At 38.8% G+C, this 21417-nt stretch overlaps 1 protein-coding gene across 2 annotated transcripts in view; it reads left to right on the top strand.

The window, feature by feature from the left end:
• Window positions 1-21329, top strand: part of baiap2a (BAR/IMD domain containing adaptor protein 2a) — a 54331-nt gene extending 33002 nt beyond the window's left edge. Inside the window, exons 5-15 of one of the 2 annotated variants that reach the window (XM_014987810.2) lie at window positions 337-408; window positions 4177-4314; window positions 10718-10870; window positions 12908-13150; window positions 13341-13572; window positions 13783-13984; window positions 14124-14192; window positions 14269-14428; window positions 14658-14695; window positions 18281-18323; window positions 19964-21329. In XM_014987810.2, the coding sequence (XP_014843296.1) occupies window positions 337-408; window positions 4177-4314; window positions 10718-10870; window positions 12908-13150; window positions 13341-13572; window positions 13783-13984; window positions 14124-14192; window positions 14269-14428; window positions 14658-14695; window positions 18281-18308 (1335 nt within the window). In that variant the 3' untranslated portion in view covers window positions 18309-18323; window positions 19964-21329. Of the gene's footprint in view, window positions 1-336; window positions 409-4176; window positions 4315-10717; window positions 10871-12907; window positions 13151-13340; window positions 13573-13782; window positions 13985-14123; window positions 14193-14268; window positions 14429-14657; window positions 14696-16579; window positions 17683-18280; window positions 18324-19963 lie in introns of those variants that run through there. The other variant, XM_014987807.2, reaches the window with a different exon arrangement.
• The last annotated feature ends 88 nt before the right edge of the window (window positions 21330-21417 follow it).

Below are 21417 nucleotides of genomic sequence, written 5' to 3'. Positions count from 1 at the left end.
ATGTAGGTAATTTTAACATTTTACTTTTATATTATTCCAGGTTGAACTAAAACAGAATTTTTGTTACATTTACTGCTTGTATGCTGTTCTGTTTTTTGTTTTTTTTTTGCATGCCAAGTGGCTGATCTAAGCTCCACACCTGAAAGAGGAAAATATTTTGTATACTCAAAGATTTCTATCAGTAACAATCACTGCTGCCTATGCCATTTAAAAACATATAAACCACAGATTTTCATCAAGGATTTTCTAAGCATTGTTAACTGTTTATTTAGTCATTTATAACTATCATGTTAAATGTTAACAGTTTATTTAATCATTCGTTGTTGTCTTCCTCAGCTTAAATGCTTCCACAATGAGCTGCTATCTGAGCTTGAGAAGAAGGTGGATCTAGATGCTCGGTACTTGACTGTGAGTATCTGAATTTGTCGCTCAGTTTCCTAAATCAGATTGGTGCTAAAACGTACACTGCAGTAGTTTATTTTTAGAAAGCCACGCAATGTTGTACCGATGGTGCAGACAATGCCTAATTCAAATGAAGTGATAACAGATTTGCAGGCTGCTTATCTTAAGTTTGGGTTTCAAGTCTACTTCTGTAATATTTTATGTCTACTAAGCTATTGGGGGTACACGGATTATAATAAGCCCCTCATGGAGTGTGTGTAAGTGCTGCGGAGTGGGTCTACTTGTGATATCTTTAGAATGAGTGGGTAGCAGCCGAAGTGTACAGCAATACCGCTGTGCGTCGTTTTGGGGGATGGGATAACGTTTTCATTTTTGTGATGTATTGTTGGAAGAATCCTGTCATGAGCTGCATTAGCTCACAGCTCCTTGCTTATGCAATTTGAATGCCATTTTAAAATTTAATTTGTATTCAACACACAAAAATGAAGTAAGCACACTGCTTCTCGTCCTAGGGTAAACCCACTGCAACCGCTGACACGCCAGACGAGTTTTGCTTGTTTGCATAAATTTCTTTAATTCATTCATGCAAATAAATACTTGGAGAGCATTGGGAAAAAGTATTCATAAGAATGAACTCTTTCTTTTTTTTTTTTTTTTTCACAGTTTTTCATGTTACCACCGCAACCTTTGATAAATTTTTTTAGGATATTATGTGAAAGACCAAACATAAAATAGTGCATATTTGTAAAGTTGGAGAGACTGACGGATGCTTTATTTTTTTAATAAAAAGAAAAACTTTGTGTGCCGAACCAGTTTCCATATCGTTTCCATTTGTGTATGATGTGTTGGATATAGTTGCACGAGATGTTTCAAGCTTAGTTTATTATTTTTTGAGACCTAATAATAATTTAATCTTCTGCACAACTTCATCCCTGCCCTTCATGGCATGTTCTTTGTGATTCTGTTTGTTCGCTAATGTTCTCTAACAAGCAAGTGAGCCCATCACAGAACAGCTGGCGTTATCCCAACATCGTATTTCACATAGGCTAACTCCGTTTGCTCATTAGGTGATTTAACGCTAGAACTGCTAAAGAGAGCCATTTTGTCATGGTAAATGATTTAGTTGAGATCTAAAAACACGGAGGGGTCAGTATGTGGCCATGAACCAACAGCTGACCCCTCTGTTTCTAAACAGAGGTTATTTTACCAATAACTGCTATATTTCATAACTGGACCAAACTTGACTGGCGTTTGCTTTTTCAGTACAAGGAACAATGGAGAGAAAAAAAGAAAAGGCATGTTTGACTTTTTATGCAATAAGACCCAGCTGACTAACAGCAATTTTTTTCACAATAGGTATTTAATACTCCTCTTTTGAGCTAAGATTTTTTTTTATTTTTTTTTATTTCCAGCATAAGTCTTAGTTTCTGGGAGATGAATCCTGAATGTCAGCAGTGAGGCAGCCAGTGTTGGCTGTATCACTTTACCTCAAACAACAGGAGCAAATGAGCAGATGACTCATTCAATTTCATTGTTATTGCTTTAGAAAGCTGATAAAGGTCCAAAGGCCTCATTTGGTCCATTCTGTTGAAACGTATTGAACAAATCTGTGATTATTTAAAAGTTTGCTGCAATGCAGAGCAAACACTCCACGTCTTTCTGCAGGTGTGCGACAATAGAGGCTCCTTCTCTGCTCCTTTTTCAGAGTACCTCGAGAATACCTGCATATGTGCTCATTTTCATGCAGTATGCAAATGCGGTTGTTGAACCCCCGTTCATAAGCTTTTCTCTTCCAATTTTTCAAACTGGGAGACCACACGAGCTTTCTCACACCACACATTGTTACTATAGCAACAGAGCTGCTAAAGCCAAGAAAACAAAGTTGTTGTTTTTTTTTAAATTATTATTAAATCAATAGTAAAAGAAACCAAATGATCGAAATTAAACAAATGCTGGGCTCATTAAGGGTTTGTTGACAATCTTGTCATTGTTTGTTCCAGGCAGTCAGTGACATCTGATTGTTCATATTTGATGAAAATCCTCCCTAACAAGAGGGACAGACGATTGCAGTGGATGCTCACAGAGATATGATCACAGGCGTTGTTGATTTCAAAACAAAACCCACAGGAGATTAAGAGGACTTGGAGTTTAGGAGCCAAATGATTTCAGCAGATTCTTTAATCATGAAAGCAGTATCTTAGCCTTTTTGAATGTAACAAGAGATGAAAGGATCCCAACGTGTACCCTCTTTGCCACGTAATGATGATGTGTGCTTGTCATCCAGAACAATAAGTGTTTAATATTTAAATGCTTTGATTCAGAAGGGCGGAGACACCAGGCCTCAAAGGGAATACTGTCTGCCTCTGGAAATGTCCCACTAAATCTTTTGGTTCATGTTAAAAGTAAGCAAACTAATACCTCTATGTTGGGCTGAAATGTCAGTTTAAAATGGGAGAAAAAGTGTTTTTCTTCTTTTTTTTTTTTTTTTTACCTAGTATATAAAAAAATAAATAAAAAAAACAACTCATCACCAAGACGAATAAGTCAGTTTGAGTTTGGTGGAAATGTAGACCAGTTATGGCTAAGTGAATAGTTTGTTTTCAAGGAGCTGGCCTGTCTAGCAAGCACCAGGGGGCTTGAGTGGTGACATCATGAGTGGAGCGGCTGACGGTGACAGTCAGTCGAAACGGAGAGTGAAGGTCACCACAAACGGATGCCTCTATATGTACAACAGAGAGCATCACGACCAGTAGGAGAGCTTTGTGGGTTTCTCATGAGACCGGGTGCTTATATCGTGGATATTGCCCACTACAAGGGGATAGGTGGTATGGTTGTCGCACCAGATATTACAATCTCTGTGAGAAAATAATCAGGGAAAACTTCTCACTTGTTATTGGTTCTCAATAAAAAGAAACCTAACCACAGAAGGTATATGACAAAAGATGTTTTATTTTCTTTTTTTCAAATGAAACTTTTGTGCATATCTTTCTGTTCCATAATCAGTACTTCATAGAACCACATTTCGATCTAATTGCATATCTGTACTATACATTCTGCGGTTGAAATTTGTACCCATCATTCTATAAAATACAGTATAAAGTATATTTGAAACGGGTAATCCCTTCCTTCTGGCTTTAATTGGCTGTTTCTGACCAGGAGTGATGTATTTCTGCGAATGGTAAAAACTAGCCTGGTTAAAAACCAGCCGCTTGTACTGCACTTCGCTCCATATCGGCTGAGAGGGTCTGGGCTCTCGGCTGTTGAGAAACAATTGCTTCCTAGATACTTGGACTGTGTTGAGATTAAAAGTTTACCCATTTGCTAACGGCTTTGTTTGCTTTCTCGGCTGCCTTTGCCAAAACTACACAGAAACTAAAATTAATGTAATTGGTCACAAGTTCTCCTTGTGTTCTCTGATTGAACTTGTCAAAAATCTATCGGAAACGATCCGAGTTAAGGGGAGAGAGCCCTTAACTCACTTCCAGATTGTGCTGGAAGTGAGATTTTTTTTCCGAGTGGCATTGCACAGGAAGCAGAGGTGCTTTGTGTGTTTTTTTTTTTTCTTTTTCTTTTCACAGATTGTCTTTCTCGTGTTTTACTGTCACGACATACTGACAGATTTAATGTGTATTTATTTAATGTGTTTGCCTGAAAATGTCCCTCTAAAACATATCAAATTATCCCTTTGGTCTCTTTGGTTACAACTTTTAAAAAGATTTGACTTTGGAAGAGGTGTGATTTCATGTTATTTTTACTTCTTGTTGCTCTACTTAGGCTGCCTTGAAAAAATACCAGCTGGAACACAAGAGCAAAGGGGAGAGTCTGGAAAAATGCCAGGGTGAACTGAAGAAGCTTCGAAGGAAGAGTCAAGGCAGTAAGAACCCTTCAAAGTACGGCGAGAAGGAGATGCAGGTGAGCCCCCTGCTGAGTTCCAGCTCAGATCACATTGCATTAATTCCCTTTCATACAATTTCACAAAACTGTATGAAAGTATGAAACTCTAAACGTAACATTTTAATTAAAAATGTGCGCTGTTCGTGTTGAGAAGAAGAAATGGCTAAGATGGCGGTAAATCACTAACATCAATGAAAATGACATGCACTCTCAGGTCAGTTTGTTGCTCTGCTAAGCTAAATGTTCTAATTTCTGCAGTTTGCATTGATGTGGGGGAGAATTAGATTCAAGGTTTATGAACAACAGTGAAAAGGACTTGAATATTCTTTTTAAGTAAAGAGAATGCAGCCAGGCGGAGGCAAGAGGTGGCATGGTGTCCTGAGTGGGAAGGCAAATGGCGAAGGTTTGATTATGAATTGTGTGCCCTTGGAAACCCTTATTACATTTGAACACATATAAGCAGAAACACTGACACTCATCCAGGCAGCAGGGGAATAAAAAAGCTAAAAACAAGCTACAGTAACTGAAGTACTGACAGTTGAGCCAATTAATTTTAACAGTGTCTACATGCGCAACAAGAAATAAACCCGTTTTATACATCAACACGTAATTGAGAAATTATGTCTGCACAGTTTGCTCCTTTGCACTTCTGTGTTCTACAAAGATGTTTGGACCTTCTGATAAATATTAAAACATAATTTAGACTGTCAGACAACAATTTGCAACAATTCAACAAACTTTATGCATGACAAGGCAACCTGCACTGGATTGTTGCATGTGCAACAAATGTTGATTGATTCGAAGTGAACATTGACTGTGTGACATTGCTTATTGAATAATGTCACATTTATTTTTTTTTTTCCTTCACCCGATCGCTTACATGACAGGGGGAAAGGGTTCAGCTGCAGCATGGACAACAAACAGCCCTGACAACATTCCTCTGCACCAGACATCATCGCTTGTGATGTTTTCTTATTGCTTCATTGTTAAGTCTTGTAGCAAGAGGGAAAGCAGGGGAGAAAAACCCACATGCGAGGACAGGAAAGGTCAATACATTACCTGGGAAGCAGGAATTTAGATTGCTTTAAAGGATGGGGGCACAGATGTCAGACCAACAGGTCACGGCTCGCGGAGTTACTGAGCCGCTAGTGGCCTTGCTGTGAAGTGGAGTCATCAGTCAGGTAAAGCATATCTTTCAGATACAAACTTTCCTAAAGTTTCTCCAAAAAGTTCTGCACTCTGTCCACTCAGTTTTCATGCTGTCACAAACACAGCTGCACACACACACACGCATCTACTACCGTCTTGTCTCCGGTGGTGTGGAAGAGCTGGATTGATCTGACTCAATTGTCACGTCATGTTTGTTCCATTGTGTCAGGTCTGTCTTGAAGAGATGATGTATTAAGTGTCATCATAAGACATCAGGCGTCAGAATGCGCTCAACAGTGCGGTCAAGCATGAAGCACAGCTTGAAGTGGGAGCATTGATTGTGGCCCCCGAATCGGTAAATCTGTAAAGAGCAGAGATCCAACATGCACCATGAAGCCTCTCTGTTTAAGTGGTGCTTTTCTTTCCTTTAGTGATTGAATAGCCTTTTAAGTATAATTATTTGCAGAGTTTTTGATTTCAATTTGATTCATTAAGTTCTTTTTATGCATTAAATTGTATAATGTGCACACTTATTCAGTTGTTGTTCCACACACTTGAGATGCATGGGGACTATAAGATTGTATATTTTCTACAGGGGAAATATTTCCCCTGAAATATTTGACACCTGAGTCAAATGTCAGATTTTTCTCATCATCTTCCTTTACTCTGTTTGTTTGGTATTTCCCAACAGGGGAATACCAATCTATAAATGTTTCCATTCTATAAATGTTCCCATTTATAGAATTTTAACATTAAGCCATGTTACTTTTTATGGTTTTTGTCATTCAGTATCAATTAGAAATCAATCAGAAGCATAAATTGTTTGCCATGTGAGGAAGTACTCGTATATATCAAGAAAAGAATGAGTCATCTTTGCGTTTCTCAGAATTTAAAGTAGAGCGTTTTTGCATCAATGCACATAAATAAAAGCCTTCAAATAAAGATTCAAAAAAGAATAATGAAGAGGCAGTAATCCAAAAGAAAAATCTACTTTAGCGATTGCTATGCACCACTGCTTAAATATCAAGCAAAATCATAACAAACACAAGTATTTAAGAAGTAAACAAGATAATGTCTCATTTGCTTCTACAGACTAAAGCATGGATACCAAAGTCCTCAGGATCCATTATTCTGCTACTTTTAGACACATCTCTTCATCAACACACCCGAGTTAAATGGCAGATTTTTCTCTCTGTTTTCATTTACTCTGCTCTTATGATAAATTAATAAATCTTACATTTTAACTTGAACAAAAAAAAAAAAAAATGGTTCACTCTCTAAGTATTGATTCTTCCCCAGTTGGGATTATTCCATTGCTTCCCCCATATCCTGCTGTCATGGCTATTTAGTTCACACACAAGTTACCATCACAACCATAGATGCAAGGGTAAGTAAAAGAAGTAAAAAATAAATAAATAAATAGAAATAAATAAAAAAAATCATAGAATTAAGAAGGGCAACACTAGTCCACAGTTTTATAATGTTAACAATAATGTACATCAATTTTATTTTATCTGTAAATTGTTAGATGTTTCTTTAATTAAGTTTACAAAAGCCAAAAAGCCTTTAAATATTTCTCTCATAAAATCTTAGGAATTTATAGAATAGTAATACTAAAACATAATATATTATAATAAAATAGAATCTCTCTTGGAGTGTAAATGACTGGGAAAATGAAAACAGCTATTAGACTAACATCTCACTTCGGCCGAATCACTCAAACCAAAGAGAGAAGAAAAGTAGAATAACATTTATTTCTTTGCATTTTAAAACATAAATTAGAGTTTATGGACTGAGCCTGCATGACTGATCAATTAGGCCCATCTGTGCAAAGTGAAGGGCTCATCATATTGTGGACTCGTAATTTACAGCAACTTTGCAGGAGAGAAGAAAAATCAATCTCCCTTTCTCATTTTCAGTCTGCTCACTTTCACTGATCATATCACAGCTGTGGGCGTGTGAGAGAAAAGTCAACTCGTTGGTGCCTGAGCCCACAAGAAGCAAAGCTCGCAAATAAGAGAGCGAGAGCCCTGCACTCCCACAAGACCTGTGCTTCACAATTACAAGTGTCCACCTTGAAAAATAGTTCAGTCTTGTGACAGATTGGATGGTTTAATTTGTGCGGATAGAAAATCAGCAGGAGGCAGGCAAGAAAAAGACGAGTAAATGCTGCAGAGATGAGGGCAGCATTTCATCCTCCTCCACCACATTTGTGATGCTTTGGAAGATGAGAGAGACTACTTTTTTTTACAAGTCGGTGTCTTGGTGCAGTCTAGCAGTGAAAAAGAGACTGACGACAATAAGGCGACTATCGACTTTTGACCGTCTTTTTGTCTCTCCCTGTCTTCTGATCTTTCTTGCCTTTAAACACTTCCAAAGCACCATCAATAGGTGAAGTCTGATGAAATGCTAATTATTTCATTATGTAGACAATGCAGAGTACCAAGGAACAATATAAAGGGATTCTATCAAGATAAACTCTTTTGTGCTGCAAAGGATTTTATTAAGATGAAACGGAGAGGGAGACGGAACTCCAAGCTAAGAATTCCTATCATAACACTGATGTTTGACCTGCTGCACCTTTCTTCACACAATATAGCAGTTTCTGATATGTGGCATATATAGACTTGCACATCCACAGTATAGTCTTTTTTTTAGGGTGCCTGCATTAAAGCAATGAGAATATGCTCAAGGTGTTTTTGCATTTAGAAGTCTCAAGTGTATTTCTTTGTTTATTCGAAAGAGTAGTGCTAATGTAGCACCAGAACAAAATGGAAGCTCTAAGTAGCTTAAAACGGAGCTGGAGGAGGCTTTGAAATTTTCCCAGTACTACAGCATTCTGCAGTGTTGTTGTTGTGAACCCAGGTGTATTCTTCACTTTTGAAATGCTTTGAGAGCATCCATCCCAGTGGCTGTAATTATTGGAAAATGTGTTGGGAGTGCAGAGTAATGAAGTGCTGAAGTGTTGGGATTTCGTCCTGAATATGTCGACGTAATGAGACATGCAAAGAAAAACCTGCAACACTGACTACTTAAAGCCTGGGTGTTAACGCTGCACTGACATGTCACAGTTTTCGTTTCCATCCATAACCTGCGCAGAACAAGTCATTCTTGCCTTGATGTAACTTGAGGTCACTGGGAAATAATGGTGCCAGGTGTCTGCATGTGCTTTTCCCACTGCACTCATTGTCTTGGGTTACTTTCGTGACCTTTTGAATGGCTGGAGAATGGGGCCATGTTGATTTGACAAAAGGCGAGCACACACTGCCTGAGCCGCTCCTATTAGCTCTGGTTAGAGGTGTTTCAGCGGCTAGCAGCTTGTGAGTCACAGACTGCAAATACGAAAAGGGTCACTCCACCAGAGAGACAGAGGGGCAGTCGCTTTGACTGTGATCTTTTAAAGGGTCCTTGCAGTGGACAACTTCTCTGACGTTCCCAAGAATCGGTTCACAAATGCATGTAGGTGTTGCATCCAGATGTATTTTCCCCAAACTTAATGCATATAATGGGCTCTTCCATCTTTCTCCCTCTCTTTTTATTCTCTTTGCAGCTACTGCATAGACTATGACTCATTCCACAACAAAATCACTATCCTTTTGTTCTTAGAGACGATTAGAAGGAATGAAAGTCTTCTTTCCACCTTTTAGTATATTTTGGCAGCCATATAAACCACTCTTGCTGACATGATGCTCATGTTTTAACCAAACATTTATTAAAGAACTGCAGCCACTAATTAAACCAGCTTGAATCTGTCTGACGCATTTTTTTAGCCTTTGCACTAAAAAAAGTGCAAAGGCTAAAAAAGTAAAGAAATCACTCAGACATGATAATGTGTTATAAGACGATATAGTAGAAGTGTAACACAAAGAGTTGCACACTTCTGTTTTCTTTGGCACAGAAATGCAGTAAAACGTTAGAAAAAGCACAAAGATATGATTATTCTTATTCATGATTTTATCTATCCCACTTCATTTGACTAATGGTGTCCAAAGACCTTAACTATAGCAGCTTTCTTTTGAGGAAAAATAAGCAGCATCTTCCACTCAAAATGGTTGAATTAGTGTCATCTGGAATTAGAAGATTCTCACCACCACTTGGCTAATGAAAGACCCAACTCTGGGTTGCTTAAAAGTGGGAAAGAGTGTGCCCTGCTGGTCACTAAATGAAACAACACTTGGACTGGGGTCACACACATTTTTTTCTTTAAAAACAGGAAGAAATCTTAACTTTAAAAACTTAATCAAAATATTGAAAAATCTTCACCAACATGATCACTCATGTTAACATACGGTTATACATAAATCAGAACTCACTTGACCTATTTTTTAAATACAGAATCTACAACTGACCTGAAGATATGCAAACTCCAGACAGGAACCTTGTATGTACATTTGTTGTTTTGATAAATTTAGTTAATATGGTGAAGTTTTCTAAATCCTTCTGTCCCTTTCGCTTTGTGCTTAATTGGCTATCCAGCTTAGAGCACCACGTCATGCAGAGCTTGTGTGTCAGACATGAATATAAGGGAAGAGCGTCTGTCTCAAATATCAGTAATTTTTTCCTGTTCTTTGTGTCTGAAATATGTACGTTTTGTTCAGGGCCATGTTCTTGTGCACACCCTTTTTTCACTATGCTTGGCTATGTTAATAGTCAGTGAGCCTGAAATGGTGTCTATAGTTTTTGGGCCTGCCCTAAGACAAAATGAATCATTTACTTTATTATCCTGTGCAGACATCAACACACAACCCACAAGTGCATCTGTAGAGATTGCTATACAAGTTAACTGATCTCAGTTAATTGGTTCAAAAAGTGAAACCTGTGCAGAGAAATGACATGCAGAGTGATGTACTTAAAATGATAATTTCTGTTGAAGATTCTGAGATGAGCAGCTACTTTAAACGAAGTAAATATATTTTGACAGCATTCTAATTTATTCTTTATTCAGCATTTTTCGACATTTCCTCTTATCTGCACCCTCCACACACCAGACGATTGGTCTTTGTAAATGTGTTTGCTTAATGGCTTGGAAAAGCTGGCTGAACAAATTCACAAAATGAATTTCCATAGCTGCTTCAGACTTTTATTCATTTGTATATGATTGAAAATAGTCATAGCAAATACATGCATTTATAAGCCATTTTAAGCACCTTAATAAAAAAAACAACTCTTATGGGCAAAGTGCTAAAAAAAAACTAAAAGAATAAACGAGCAAGACCTGAATATGAAAGCAAATGATGCTAATGCCTGCATATTACTGTGTGTTCCCCTTCAGTTTGTGGAGACCATTAGCAATAAGCAGACAGAGCTAGACACCTTCATAGCTGAGGGCTACAAGACGGCCTTGTCAGAGGAACGCCGCAGATACTGCTTCCTCGTGGACCGACAGTGTGCTGTGGCCAAAAACAGCAGCGCCTACCATGGAAAGGTAAGTCAAAATGCTCCTTGAATCTTGATTTCATTTGGTTTTATTTCCATTTAGAAGTGAATCATTTATGATAGAGAATGAAAAGAACAAATTCTGAACGTTTTCTACACATAATTTACAAATTTCTTTTAGTATAGATTAAAAACAGAGGAGCCGATGCCTTCATCTAAATTGGTTTAAATTAATGCATCACAGTTGCTATTTTACATTGTTTTCCATCCAATGAATGTTGAAAATGTTAAATGAGATCATTAAAAATGGTAAATGGAACAAATTATGCAGAGTTTTTAACTGTGAATGACATGAGCGATGCGGTTAATGGCTTTGGCAATTTATTTGTAAATGTGAGACCTAAGTTAACTGGAGAAATTCACAATTTAGATTTCTGCCTGTTTGATCTAATTTCCCTGTAAAATTCTCTAGGAAATGGATTTGAGAACAAATGGAATGAATAATTCAATATTTAGTTATATGTGGTCCCCAGGAAGAGTAGCCATTGCTACGGCAACAGATAATGGAGATCCAAATAAACAAACGCATGTGGATGATAAATAAGCAGGCAACAGAGAAAATTTAGACCACTATCCCTTTTTATGCCACTGTTGCCTCTCTTGCCCTTTTGGGAAGCTATTGTTGAAATCCATTAGAATGAATATTTTCAGTTTTGCATTCATCAATTAGGGAATATAGAGAACACATGGACCAAGATGGCTGGTCAGATGAGGCTAAGCAAATCTCTTGAGAATGCTATTGGAGGCAGATATCTAACAGAGCATGTCACCTTAAGCACACTTTTCTCAGCAAAATATGTTTGTGTCAGCATCTTGCTGTAGCGATGCTTTTCTTCAACACGGACAAGTAAGCTGGTAAGAGTCGGAGGAGATTGATGGAGCTAAATTCAGGGTCATACTGCAAGAAAACTATTAGAAACTGCAAAAGAGTGGGGCAAAGGTTCACCCTCCAGCACAATAACCACCCTACACCTGCAGCTAAAGCTACAATATTGGTTTGGCCAGGGAATTGTGAAAACCACATAAACTTCCCGTGGTCAGTTATGAAGTACTTTTAATTACATAAAGTCCCTATAAAAGACAATAAAGATTGTGTGTTTGTTTTGAATGGTTTTTCAAGACTATTTAGCCTGAAAACTGACAATCTTATGGGCTGGACTAAATCTGCTACCTGTACACAACCCTTGTTTTCATCCCTGTATATCATTTTTACATTAATGCTGATATTTGAAGCAAAGAGCTCTGAAATTCTAACGAACTTACTTCCTCGTTTTACGACCCAGAAAAATAAGGTATTGTTAAAGAAGAATGTAATCCATTTACATATGTGTTCTTGTTATTGTGTGGGTGCGCATGCTTCAAATGCATGCCTCTCTGTTCCTCAGCAATTTTAAATCCACGGGTAATGGAGTGCATCAGTCACCTGGGATTATGGGTGGGTGAGAGCTGCTAGCCTGAAGATGTGGCTGCAGGAGGACGGTGTGTGTCGACCACATTTTTTTTTTTTTTCCCTCCCCTCTCCCAACATGAAGTCTAGTCATTAATCAGCATGGGGGTGCATGTGGGAAGTGTTCACCTTCACCAAACTCATGAACACTCTCCCAGAGTTCCTTATGTGCAAGATATCTGTGTTACCAAGGAAATGGGAGTTTAATTTCATTGTATGCAAAAGCACAAAGCCCATTTTGTTCTTGTGCGTGTGTTATTTGCATACACTCTTTTCTGTTAAACATTAAACAGTATTTCTGCATTAGTAAAAAGAACAGCTGTGTCCACAGGCTGGGAAATACTGCAGTGGGCAGCTTGGCTGTGTGATGGTCTGCTTTACCCACGCAGCACATCATCAAAGCTGCACAAAGGGCAGTGGTCAAGGATACACACAGAGAAACATTTATATGGACTGGATATGGAAGGATAGTACTGAATAAAAATGCCTTTTCCGGTATTTACATTGAGCCCATCTTCTTCTAATCCTGCTTTTTTTTTCTCTGTATTCGTTTCCACATTCTTGTCTATGTTCTCTCAGGGAAAAGACCTTTTGACCCAGAAGATCCCGGTGTGGCAGCAGGCCTGCTCAGATCCCAACAAACTGCCAGACAGAGCCATGCTGCTGGCCCAGCAGATGGGTTCTGCTGCTCTTGGAGGCACAAGTCCCCTCCACTCCTCCAAATCCAATCTGGTCATCTCAGACCCCATACCGGGGGCTCAGCCTCTTCCTGTTCCCCCGGAGCTGGCTGTTTTTATGGGGAGCGGTCTCGGACACCCAGCGGTGAGAAAATGAAAAGAAAAATGGCTGATATTTCATTTATTGTCTGAACAGCACTGACTTTAGCTTAGAGCCACATTAGCATCTCGAGTCGTTCTTTCTGTTTTTATCGGTGCAATGAATCTGTGATTACTGTGATTTAAAATCGAAATATTGTCAGAATTCTTCTGATTTTATTTTCTGATTGGTCCAGAGGCTGATGGGCCCGGATGGCATGTCAATGGTCAATGGGACAACAGGAGTCCACGGCGAGGAATACTGGACAGATGGGGGTTCAATGTCTGTGTCTCAAGTTAGGCCAGCATCCCCTCAGACTCAGGCACAGGGCCAGTCCCAGGTCCAGCCCCAGAGACAGGTCAGCGACGTCTACTCCAACACCCTCCCTGTGCGTAGGCCTGCTCCTGCCAAGAATAAAAACCCAGTGGGTAAGCTGCCATGGACACACCTTGGACTGTATCACACCGTCATCGATCTGTGACAATTGAAGCAAAACCGTGCAAAAATGTTTGACTACCAAATCTTTCTTTTTTTCTTTTTTTTTTTTCATTATTGAAATGCGTTAATAGATTGTCACGTACCATGTGGTAGCTGTCTACTCGCCAATCCTGCTTTATTTAAAATTCAACTTTCCTCAGGAGAGACACGGACTCTGCCCAGGTCCAGTTCCATGGCAGCCGGACTGGAAAAGAACGGGCGCTCGCGCGTCCAGGCCATCTTCTCCCATGCCGCAGGCGACAACAGTACCCTGCTAAGCTTCTCCGAGGGAGATGTCATCACCCTGCTAGTGCCTGAGGCTCGTGATGGCTGGCACTATGGAGAAAATGAGAAGAACAAGATGTATGTCTGATCCATTTTCTCTCAATGCATACCATAAAAACATATATATCATAATTTATGGGTTGTAAAAATAGATTTTCAAGGACTTACCCACTTATTAATGTGCGTCACATATTTGAAATGATTTCATTTTCACCAGGCGTGGCTGGTTCCCATTCTCCTACACACGTGTGCTGCCTGAAAGCGATGGCGACAAGCTCAAAGTGAAGTACGTCTTGCGTCTTTCGTGAACGGTTCTAAAAGCTCAAACGAGTTCCAGTGTTAAGGCTGATGTCTTTCTGCAGTTCCAGTCTCCATCATGGTAAAAGCAGCAGCACTGGGAACCTGCTGGAGAGCGACGCATCACTGCCCACACCTGACTACGGCCTCACTGCCCGACTGTTGGCACAGAGCTTAGCACAGACCCGCCCACGGCCCTACAGCATGGCAGGGTTCGCTCCACAGGTATTACTAAACGTAACATCCATGAAATGTGCAGACTGTACGACTGTTGCACTTGTGTGCTTAATTTGCAGCATCCATCTGAGTTAAGGCTTTGTTGCATAATTGGTTATGAGTAATCCTGCAGTATGTGAAAAGTTACTTCTGCATAGTTTTTTGCTGCCACCTAGTGTCTGTGTTTTAAAACAACAGGGCTTTACCAGAATAACAAATAATTCCTTTTAATTTCCAGCCTGCCATTGAGGATTATGACAGCCGCTTTGCCACAAGGTATGTAACCCATTTTGCATTCCCGTGAATTTATAGTCCATGTTTTGTTTTTTTTTCTTTAAAGTAAATAATACATTAGTGATTTTGAGTTATGGTAAATAGATTCTTAATGGAAGAATCCTTGGATCACATTGTCCCAGTTAAATGTCACTTTTACTAATTTCCAAGCAGGAATAAAGTTAATCAGCAAAATATGATTACTGTGTGTCATAAAACAAATTGTACACATCTTAGAATTTATTAGGGTTTCATTTGTGCAGTTGATTTGCACCATTGTCATGTGATTGCCCATTGTGAGTAGCTATGAAACAGACAATAGAGCCTACAAAAATAGCTGGACGATGTTTTCCCTGCAATAAACAAAAAAGGAACATCTGTATTTTCAGCACCACTATTTAGATTTTGTAGTAATGAAGATTTGTAAGTCTTTCTTTTTGGCAGGAAACCTTTGTGTTTTTTGTTAACGTGTGTGTTGGAGGAATTGTGACACTTATCTGGTTTCAAGGCCATTTTTTGTATTTTACTTTCAAGATGGCTATATGTCAGAAAATCAGTGTTTTTACTTAAAATACATTTTATATCATAATATGAAAATTGGGGTGGACAACAATTTTTTTTTATTTGGTAGAAAATCTTCCATCAGCAGCAACAATAAGCGACTGGTATTTCTTCTTATGCCTGTCAGAAGATCAAAACTGAATATAAAACACCCTTTGAAATTGGATACTTAGGTTTTTTTTTCTTCCTTTTTAGATTTTTGTCTCTTTCCGGTGTTACAAAAAAGCAAAATCTATTTTACTGAATACATTCAGGCAGGATCAGTTTACCAGTTTATGGCCCAATAGCTGTTGGGCAAGTCGATTAGAATTTTATTCAAATCAAGTTCTTGATCCACTTTAGGTTTGTTTTAGGGTAACAGAAGTGCTTGTTCCTGTCTAATCAGCCAGCACATCCTTCTTAAATGTGTGTCAGGTGGTGTGCGCTTAAGAGAGAGGACCGTGTCCTGAGATGGATGTGTATCTGTACAGGTGTTTATGACGTACGTGTTGTGACAGTGTACGTCATGCTGACATCATCTCGACCATTCCTGCCTGGAGCCTTTTGGCACCAAACGTTTAGCTGCTTTTCACAATCCTGTCTGCTCTAAGTGTGTGTTTATTTATTCTGTACCGGTATTACCATCTTCCAGGGTGTATTTACCCTCACAGATGAATATTACATCCCTCCAGCTGTGGAGGTCGCTCTGTAATTTCCTCATCAACAGCAGCTCCTTTCTTGTGTCACCGTTTTGTGTCTTAGAAGCAAACATAAACTGTAAAACTTTGATTTGGGGAATGGATTTTGATTTCTGTTTAGAGGTGTTGATGATGGAATTGAAGCTCCAGTCTTTCATGATTTTGGCAGGTGTGCTCAGAGTTTTGTAGGTGGGGTCAACAGCAGCTTTCCTGAGCCTCCCCCCCTCCCCCATCTACATTACCTCTGAACGCCACCGTGCCTCCTTGTGCCTGTCTTGTCTCTCTCCATTTCTCTCTGAGTGTGTCCGACCTGGCAAGCTTCCTTCTCTCTTTGTTCCACAGTGACAGTCCTGATGGCAAATTGATTTCGACTGTGTGAGAACAGACATACAGACAGACACAGACAGCTCCGGATAGCACAGGGGCCTCCTCCTCCTCTTCCTCCTCCTCCTCCCCCATCTTTTCCTTCCTCTTCCCCTCCCCCTCCTGTCCACTTGTCTGCACCTCTGCCTCCACTCACACCCCTTCTCCGAATGGAAGAGGCCAATTTCATCCCTCCTTTCTGTCCTCTCTTCCTCCCCGGGTCCCTCCTTTTCCTACTCCTGTCCGTCCTGGGTGCTGCTGCTGCTTCTGGCGTTGGTGTGGACAGTAGCGGCTGGTGGGTGGAGGATTGCGTTGAGCGCGAGATCCCGAGCGGGGCCTACCTGCTCGGCATGCAGCGATACGGACTCTGAACACTCTCTCTGATCACAGTCCGCACATCTCGGACTGTCCTCTCAAGAGACTGCCTTTGCTACTGCTCGTCTTTCATGCATGTACATGGTTGTGTCATTTTGTCAGAAACTGAAAGACATGTTCATGTACTGTTCAAGTGCCAAAAGACTTCAATGTCGTTGTACTTAAAGCCACTGACTGAATGGCCTTTTTTTTTTTTTTTTTTTTTTAAAGCACCATGGGGCCCCAATACTGTTGAGTTCCCACCAAAAAAGACAGGCTGAAAAAGCTTTGTTTCAACAAACGCTGTCCAGCAGCTTGCCGTGTTTCTGTTTTGAGAACTCCCACAGGTCCTGCTGTGCTTCCTTGTGTCAGTGCTAGATCTTTCTGTCCGGAGGGTGTGTCATATCTGCCTTACTTAGCTTGTTTTTTTTTTTGTTTGTTTTTTTTTGAATAAACACAAACATATAAATTATTTTGTTTTCTTCCCAGTCCATCTAAAGTAAATGTGTGCTTGGTTAAACTTCACACCCTCAGGCATACTTGTTTATTTCTTTGCTTTTTTTTTTTTTTTTGCTTTCCTGGCTTACTTACTGCCAGATATCTTGGTTAAATTAAAAATACTGTTTCCTTTTTTCCCCACTTAAAGCTGTTCCAGTGAATTTTTGTTGACTATTCTTAAATTACAGCTGTGAATAACTTGAGATTTACTTAACACAGCTTTCTGCAATTTTCCCTGTTATTTTTTTTTTTGTTTGTTTGTTTTTGTTTTGTTTTCTTCTGATTGTATTCCTTGAGTGGCTGTGCAGTTTTGGTCTTTTCTTTTTAAGGAAAAACAAAAAAAAGGTAATAATAAACACTGTCCTTGTAACATATTTCCAGAAAAAATAGTAAACATACTGATGAGTTGAAGCGTTTATCTTATGCATGCCGTGGAGGGGGAAACCAGAAAAATGTGACACTAAAAATTGACCTTGAATGTATGGTGACTTTTTACAAAGGTATTCTAAATAAAACACATCTCTATATATTAATAAACTGTTCTGGTCTGACGAGGAATCTGTTCTGCCACTGACGAGGCATTTTCCTTGTTTCAGCGTTTCTTTCTGCTTTTTTTATTTTTTTCTTTTCATACTAAAAAGTAACATTTTGTGAGTAGTTCCGTCACGGCTGTGTCCCATGCATGTTTCATCCCTGCCTCCTCCCAACACCCATATTACATCTGCACTACCTTCTGTCCTTGTGGGGGAAAAGAAGAAGTAAGTGAAGGTGGTGTTGTGTTTTCAGTATTCGTATTGTGGGGAACTGAACTTTTCTTGCCTGCACACATTCCTTGTTTTTTTTGTTTTATTTTTTCTTGTGAGAGTTGTACTTGGTTTAAAAGAGATGATTCGTTTCTCGCAGTTGATTTTGGTCCGTTCATGGTAATGATCTGTCTCCATTGAGGTCGTGTTGAATTGAGACGGCATGTAGAGCATGAAGTGTTGCACTCCTGATATGCGTTTTTCATTTAAATCTTACCAACGTACAGTATGTTTGTCTTGCATCAGACTAACAATTGTCCTTACAAGTTGTTGTTCCATGCATGATTTGAGGTATGAACCATTCAAACCCCAAGGTTCTCTTTACCTTCCAGTTTGGGTCCAGAATTGTCCCGGTTCTGAGGGAACAGGACCGCCGTAAGTCCCCCCCAGTCTCCATCGCCTCTCAACAAACTAATCACCTTTGTTTTACTTCTCTTTATGAACGCTTGGTCTCATCTCTTTTTGCTAAACGTCTGCTGGAATAGGATATTGGAAATTACTGGTCTTTTTGGTTTTGGCAATCTGACAGGCCATGGGTTGGGCTATTTATTTATTTTTCTTTCAATATCATCCAGATAAGACACTAACCATGCATGCTGACATACAGACTCTGACAAATGTGTTTGTACACCTGGTAAGAATGGGTAAAAAGCCTTAAAATACATTATCCTTATCTCTCAGGAAAAGTCCAAGCTTTAATTTTATTGCATTTGATTTTGGGGGTGGGGGAGGGAGATCTTAAAATCATTATTTACTAAATCACCAGTTGTACAACTCTTAATAACATTAACAAATACATTTAAAATAAATGAAAGAAAGCATTCTTGAGTTTTATTTTGACAAAGATTTATTTGAACATGTCCAAATATGATTCAGTAGGTAGTTGTACGGAATCGTATTAACTGCGACTCTGACATTGCAGCACTGACCCAATAATAATTCTTAATCTCGTGCTGTTTTTATTCAGACTGTTCATTCTCCTCAGAATAATTTATGCTCGAAACTGATGGCTTGACCTACTTTCTGATTTATTAGGTTAATCACTGTCTGACCACTTGGGATACCACTCCTTAGCCTTGAAATTAAATTCACCAATGGTCAGTTAGTCCTTTTAACATGGAAAAAAACAGAATGACATGTAGACGTAACATTTATGCTCATGATGCATTATATATGCAACAGCCAACAAATGATATGTGGAAAAGTATTTGATAAACACTTTTAAACATGAAGGATTAGTAATTTTGTTGACCTATTTCTCTTTCAAACACCGCAAGAACCTTTAGTGGGAATGCCATAGTCACGTCTTCAAACTGGAAGTTAGTTGACTGTACTTCTAAACTTAAGATGGCATGGGTTATGATCTTGAACATTTGTCTAAATTACACAGAAATTGTTAAACCCAAATTTTTCCTGTTGTAGCCCTCCATGTCATCCACGGCTGGGAAAAAGAGCACCGAGGAGGAGTGGTTAAAAGATCCCTCTGCATGCTCCAACCTTGTAAAATCTTGCAGTTGAAAACCTAGTACTGTTCCACTAGCAAAATTAGTTTGTCAAAAGTAATCACAGCAGAAATACCTATTTATTTATTTATCTTTGGCTAAAAAAAAAAAAAAAATCTGAAATTGAATATATACCTGGTAATCCCCCCCCCCCCCCTACTTGATAAATGTGCTGAAATTAAAAGTTGGATTGGGTGCTGTTTACACACATTTAACTAGGATGCCAACACATTTTTCCTCTTCTGTATCACAAACTGTTTTTCATTAATAATGTTTGAAAAGTTTTTCATCTCATGCTTGATCTCACAAAACAGCAACTTTTTTTGATCACTCTTAGACAGTAAAAGTAAACTATCCTTGGGTGTGGTTAAAATGTCTAACCGTGTTTCCGTGTGTGTGTGTGTGTGTGTGTGTGTGTGTGTGTGTGTGTGTGTGTGTGTGTATAGATAAAATTGGGATCGTGCTGACTAATAACTGAGAGTGTTCCTTGTCTCCTCCCTCATCTCTCTGCAGTGACCGGTCCCTTGAACTCTTCCTCAGGCCCAACTTCTCTGACGACCGGTCTGCACCCATCTACTACTAGCAACCTGCCGCCGCCTTCTTTCCACTGACGGGCACCTGCTCTGTGAGAGGAGAAAAGCAGCCATGACGTGCATGTTTTATATTTGCCACAAGAGGGCCCAGAGGTGGGACCGTCTCAACAGATGGCTTGCTCAACTTCAAAATTTGGTTTCTTCTTTTATTGAAAATTTTCTTTGAACTTCTTAGAAACCAACAGCTTCAACCACAATGAAATGTCTCTGCCTGAACTTTTAAAGGTGATGGTTTATAGATTTATTAAGTTATTTAGGTCACAGCTGTTCTGGATAAGGTAAGGCTAGGGAGATTTTCCTTTATCTGCTTTTCTGTTAAAAAAAAGAATATATTAGTTTTTCTTCTTAGTTCCGTCTTAGTTTTTCTTTAATACTGTAAATACTTCCAGAGGAGTGGGATCTGAAAGCAGGGCCACAGCCCAGTTTGTCACTACGCTTCAATTTTGCTTCTGTTAGGTCATTTAGATGATTATATTTTAGTGGTGATGCAGGACACCCAGACTTTCAATCTCCTGTGCCTTCTCTGCTTCTTTGCTGGTTTTGTTAACAAAAAATGTTGTTTGTATTGTTCTATTAAATTGGTTTAAGGGTAATTATGTGGAGTGAAGTTCTGCCTGTTTTTTTTGTTGTTGTTTTTTTTAATCCTGCCAATATTAATAGGAATATTTCAGTTTCTGTTTTTTTATTTTTATTTTAAGTGGGCAAGCTTCTGTCCAGCTACAATTTCACAGTAATACCCTAAAATATTTTTTAATTGCAATTGTTTTCCTTATTTTAATTTTATTAATGTCTAATTCTGTAAATGACAAGAATATGGGGAAGATCCTAATACTGTCTTTTTTCTTCTTTTTTTTTTTCTTTTTTAGCATTGAGGGAGTGGTAGATACTCAGATAAGCTCCAGTATTATCTTTTCAAATCTTTCATTCTCAGTATTACAGGGCACTCTGATCTAAGACACTGACATGTTTTATATAAATAAGGATGTGTGAAGATGAAGACTAAAGAGGTTAAAATCAAAGAAAGAAATATTGTTTGGATGAATGAGCTGCAATGCTTTCCAATAAGGCAATGCCCTGCGAATTATGAGTTTGTTTTTAACATGAGTCATTTACACTGAAATGATCATACTTGCGTCACAATTAAATTTCTTTTTTTATTATTTTTAATTAAACATAGCTGTCCTTGTCTTTATTTCTATCTTCTCTCCCAGTTTGTACTATATCTATACTGTAAAGAAAATGTGTTTAAATTATCTTGTCAAATAAATTTAAACTTACACAGTTGTCATACTTTGTCTTTGTGCTCTCACATTTGACTGTAGGGTTTCACAAAAGCCCAGCGATGTAAACCAAATAAAATATACCACAAATACA

The sequence above is a fragment of the Poecilia mexicana genome, unplaced genomic scaffold (assembly GCF_051168715.1).
Source record: "Poecilia mexicana isolate PSO_F unplaced genomic scaffold, ASM5116871v1 scaffold_8, whole genome shotgun sequence".
Classification (NCBI taxonomy): Eukaryota; Metazoa; Chordata; class Actinopteri; order Cyprinodontiformes; family Poeciliidae; genus Poecilia; species Poecilia mexicana.
Note: the sequence above shows the minus strand (reverse complement) of the source record. Positions and strands in the feature narration are given on the sequence as shown.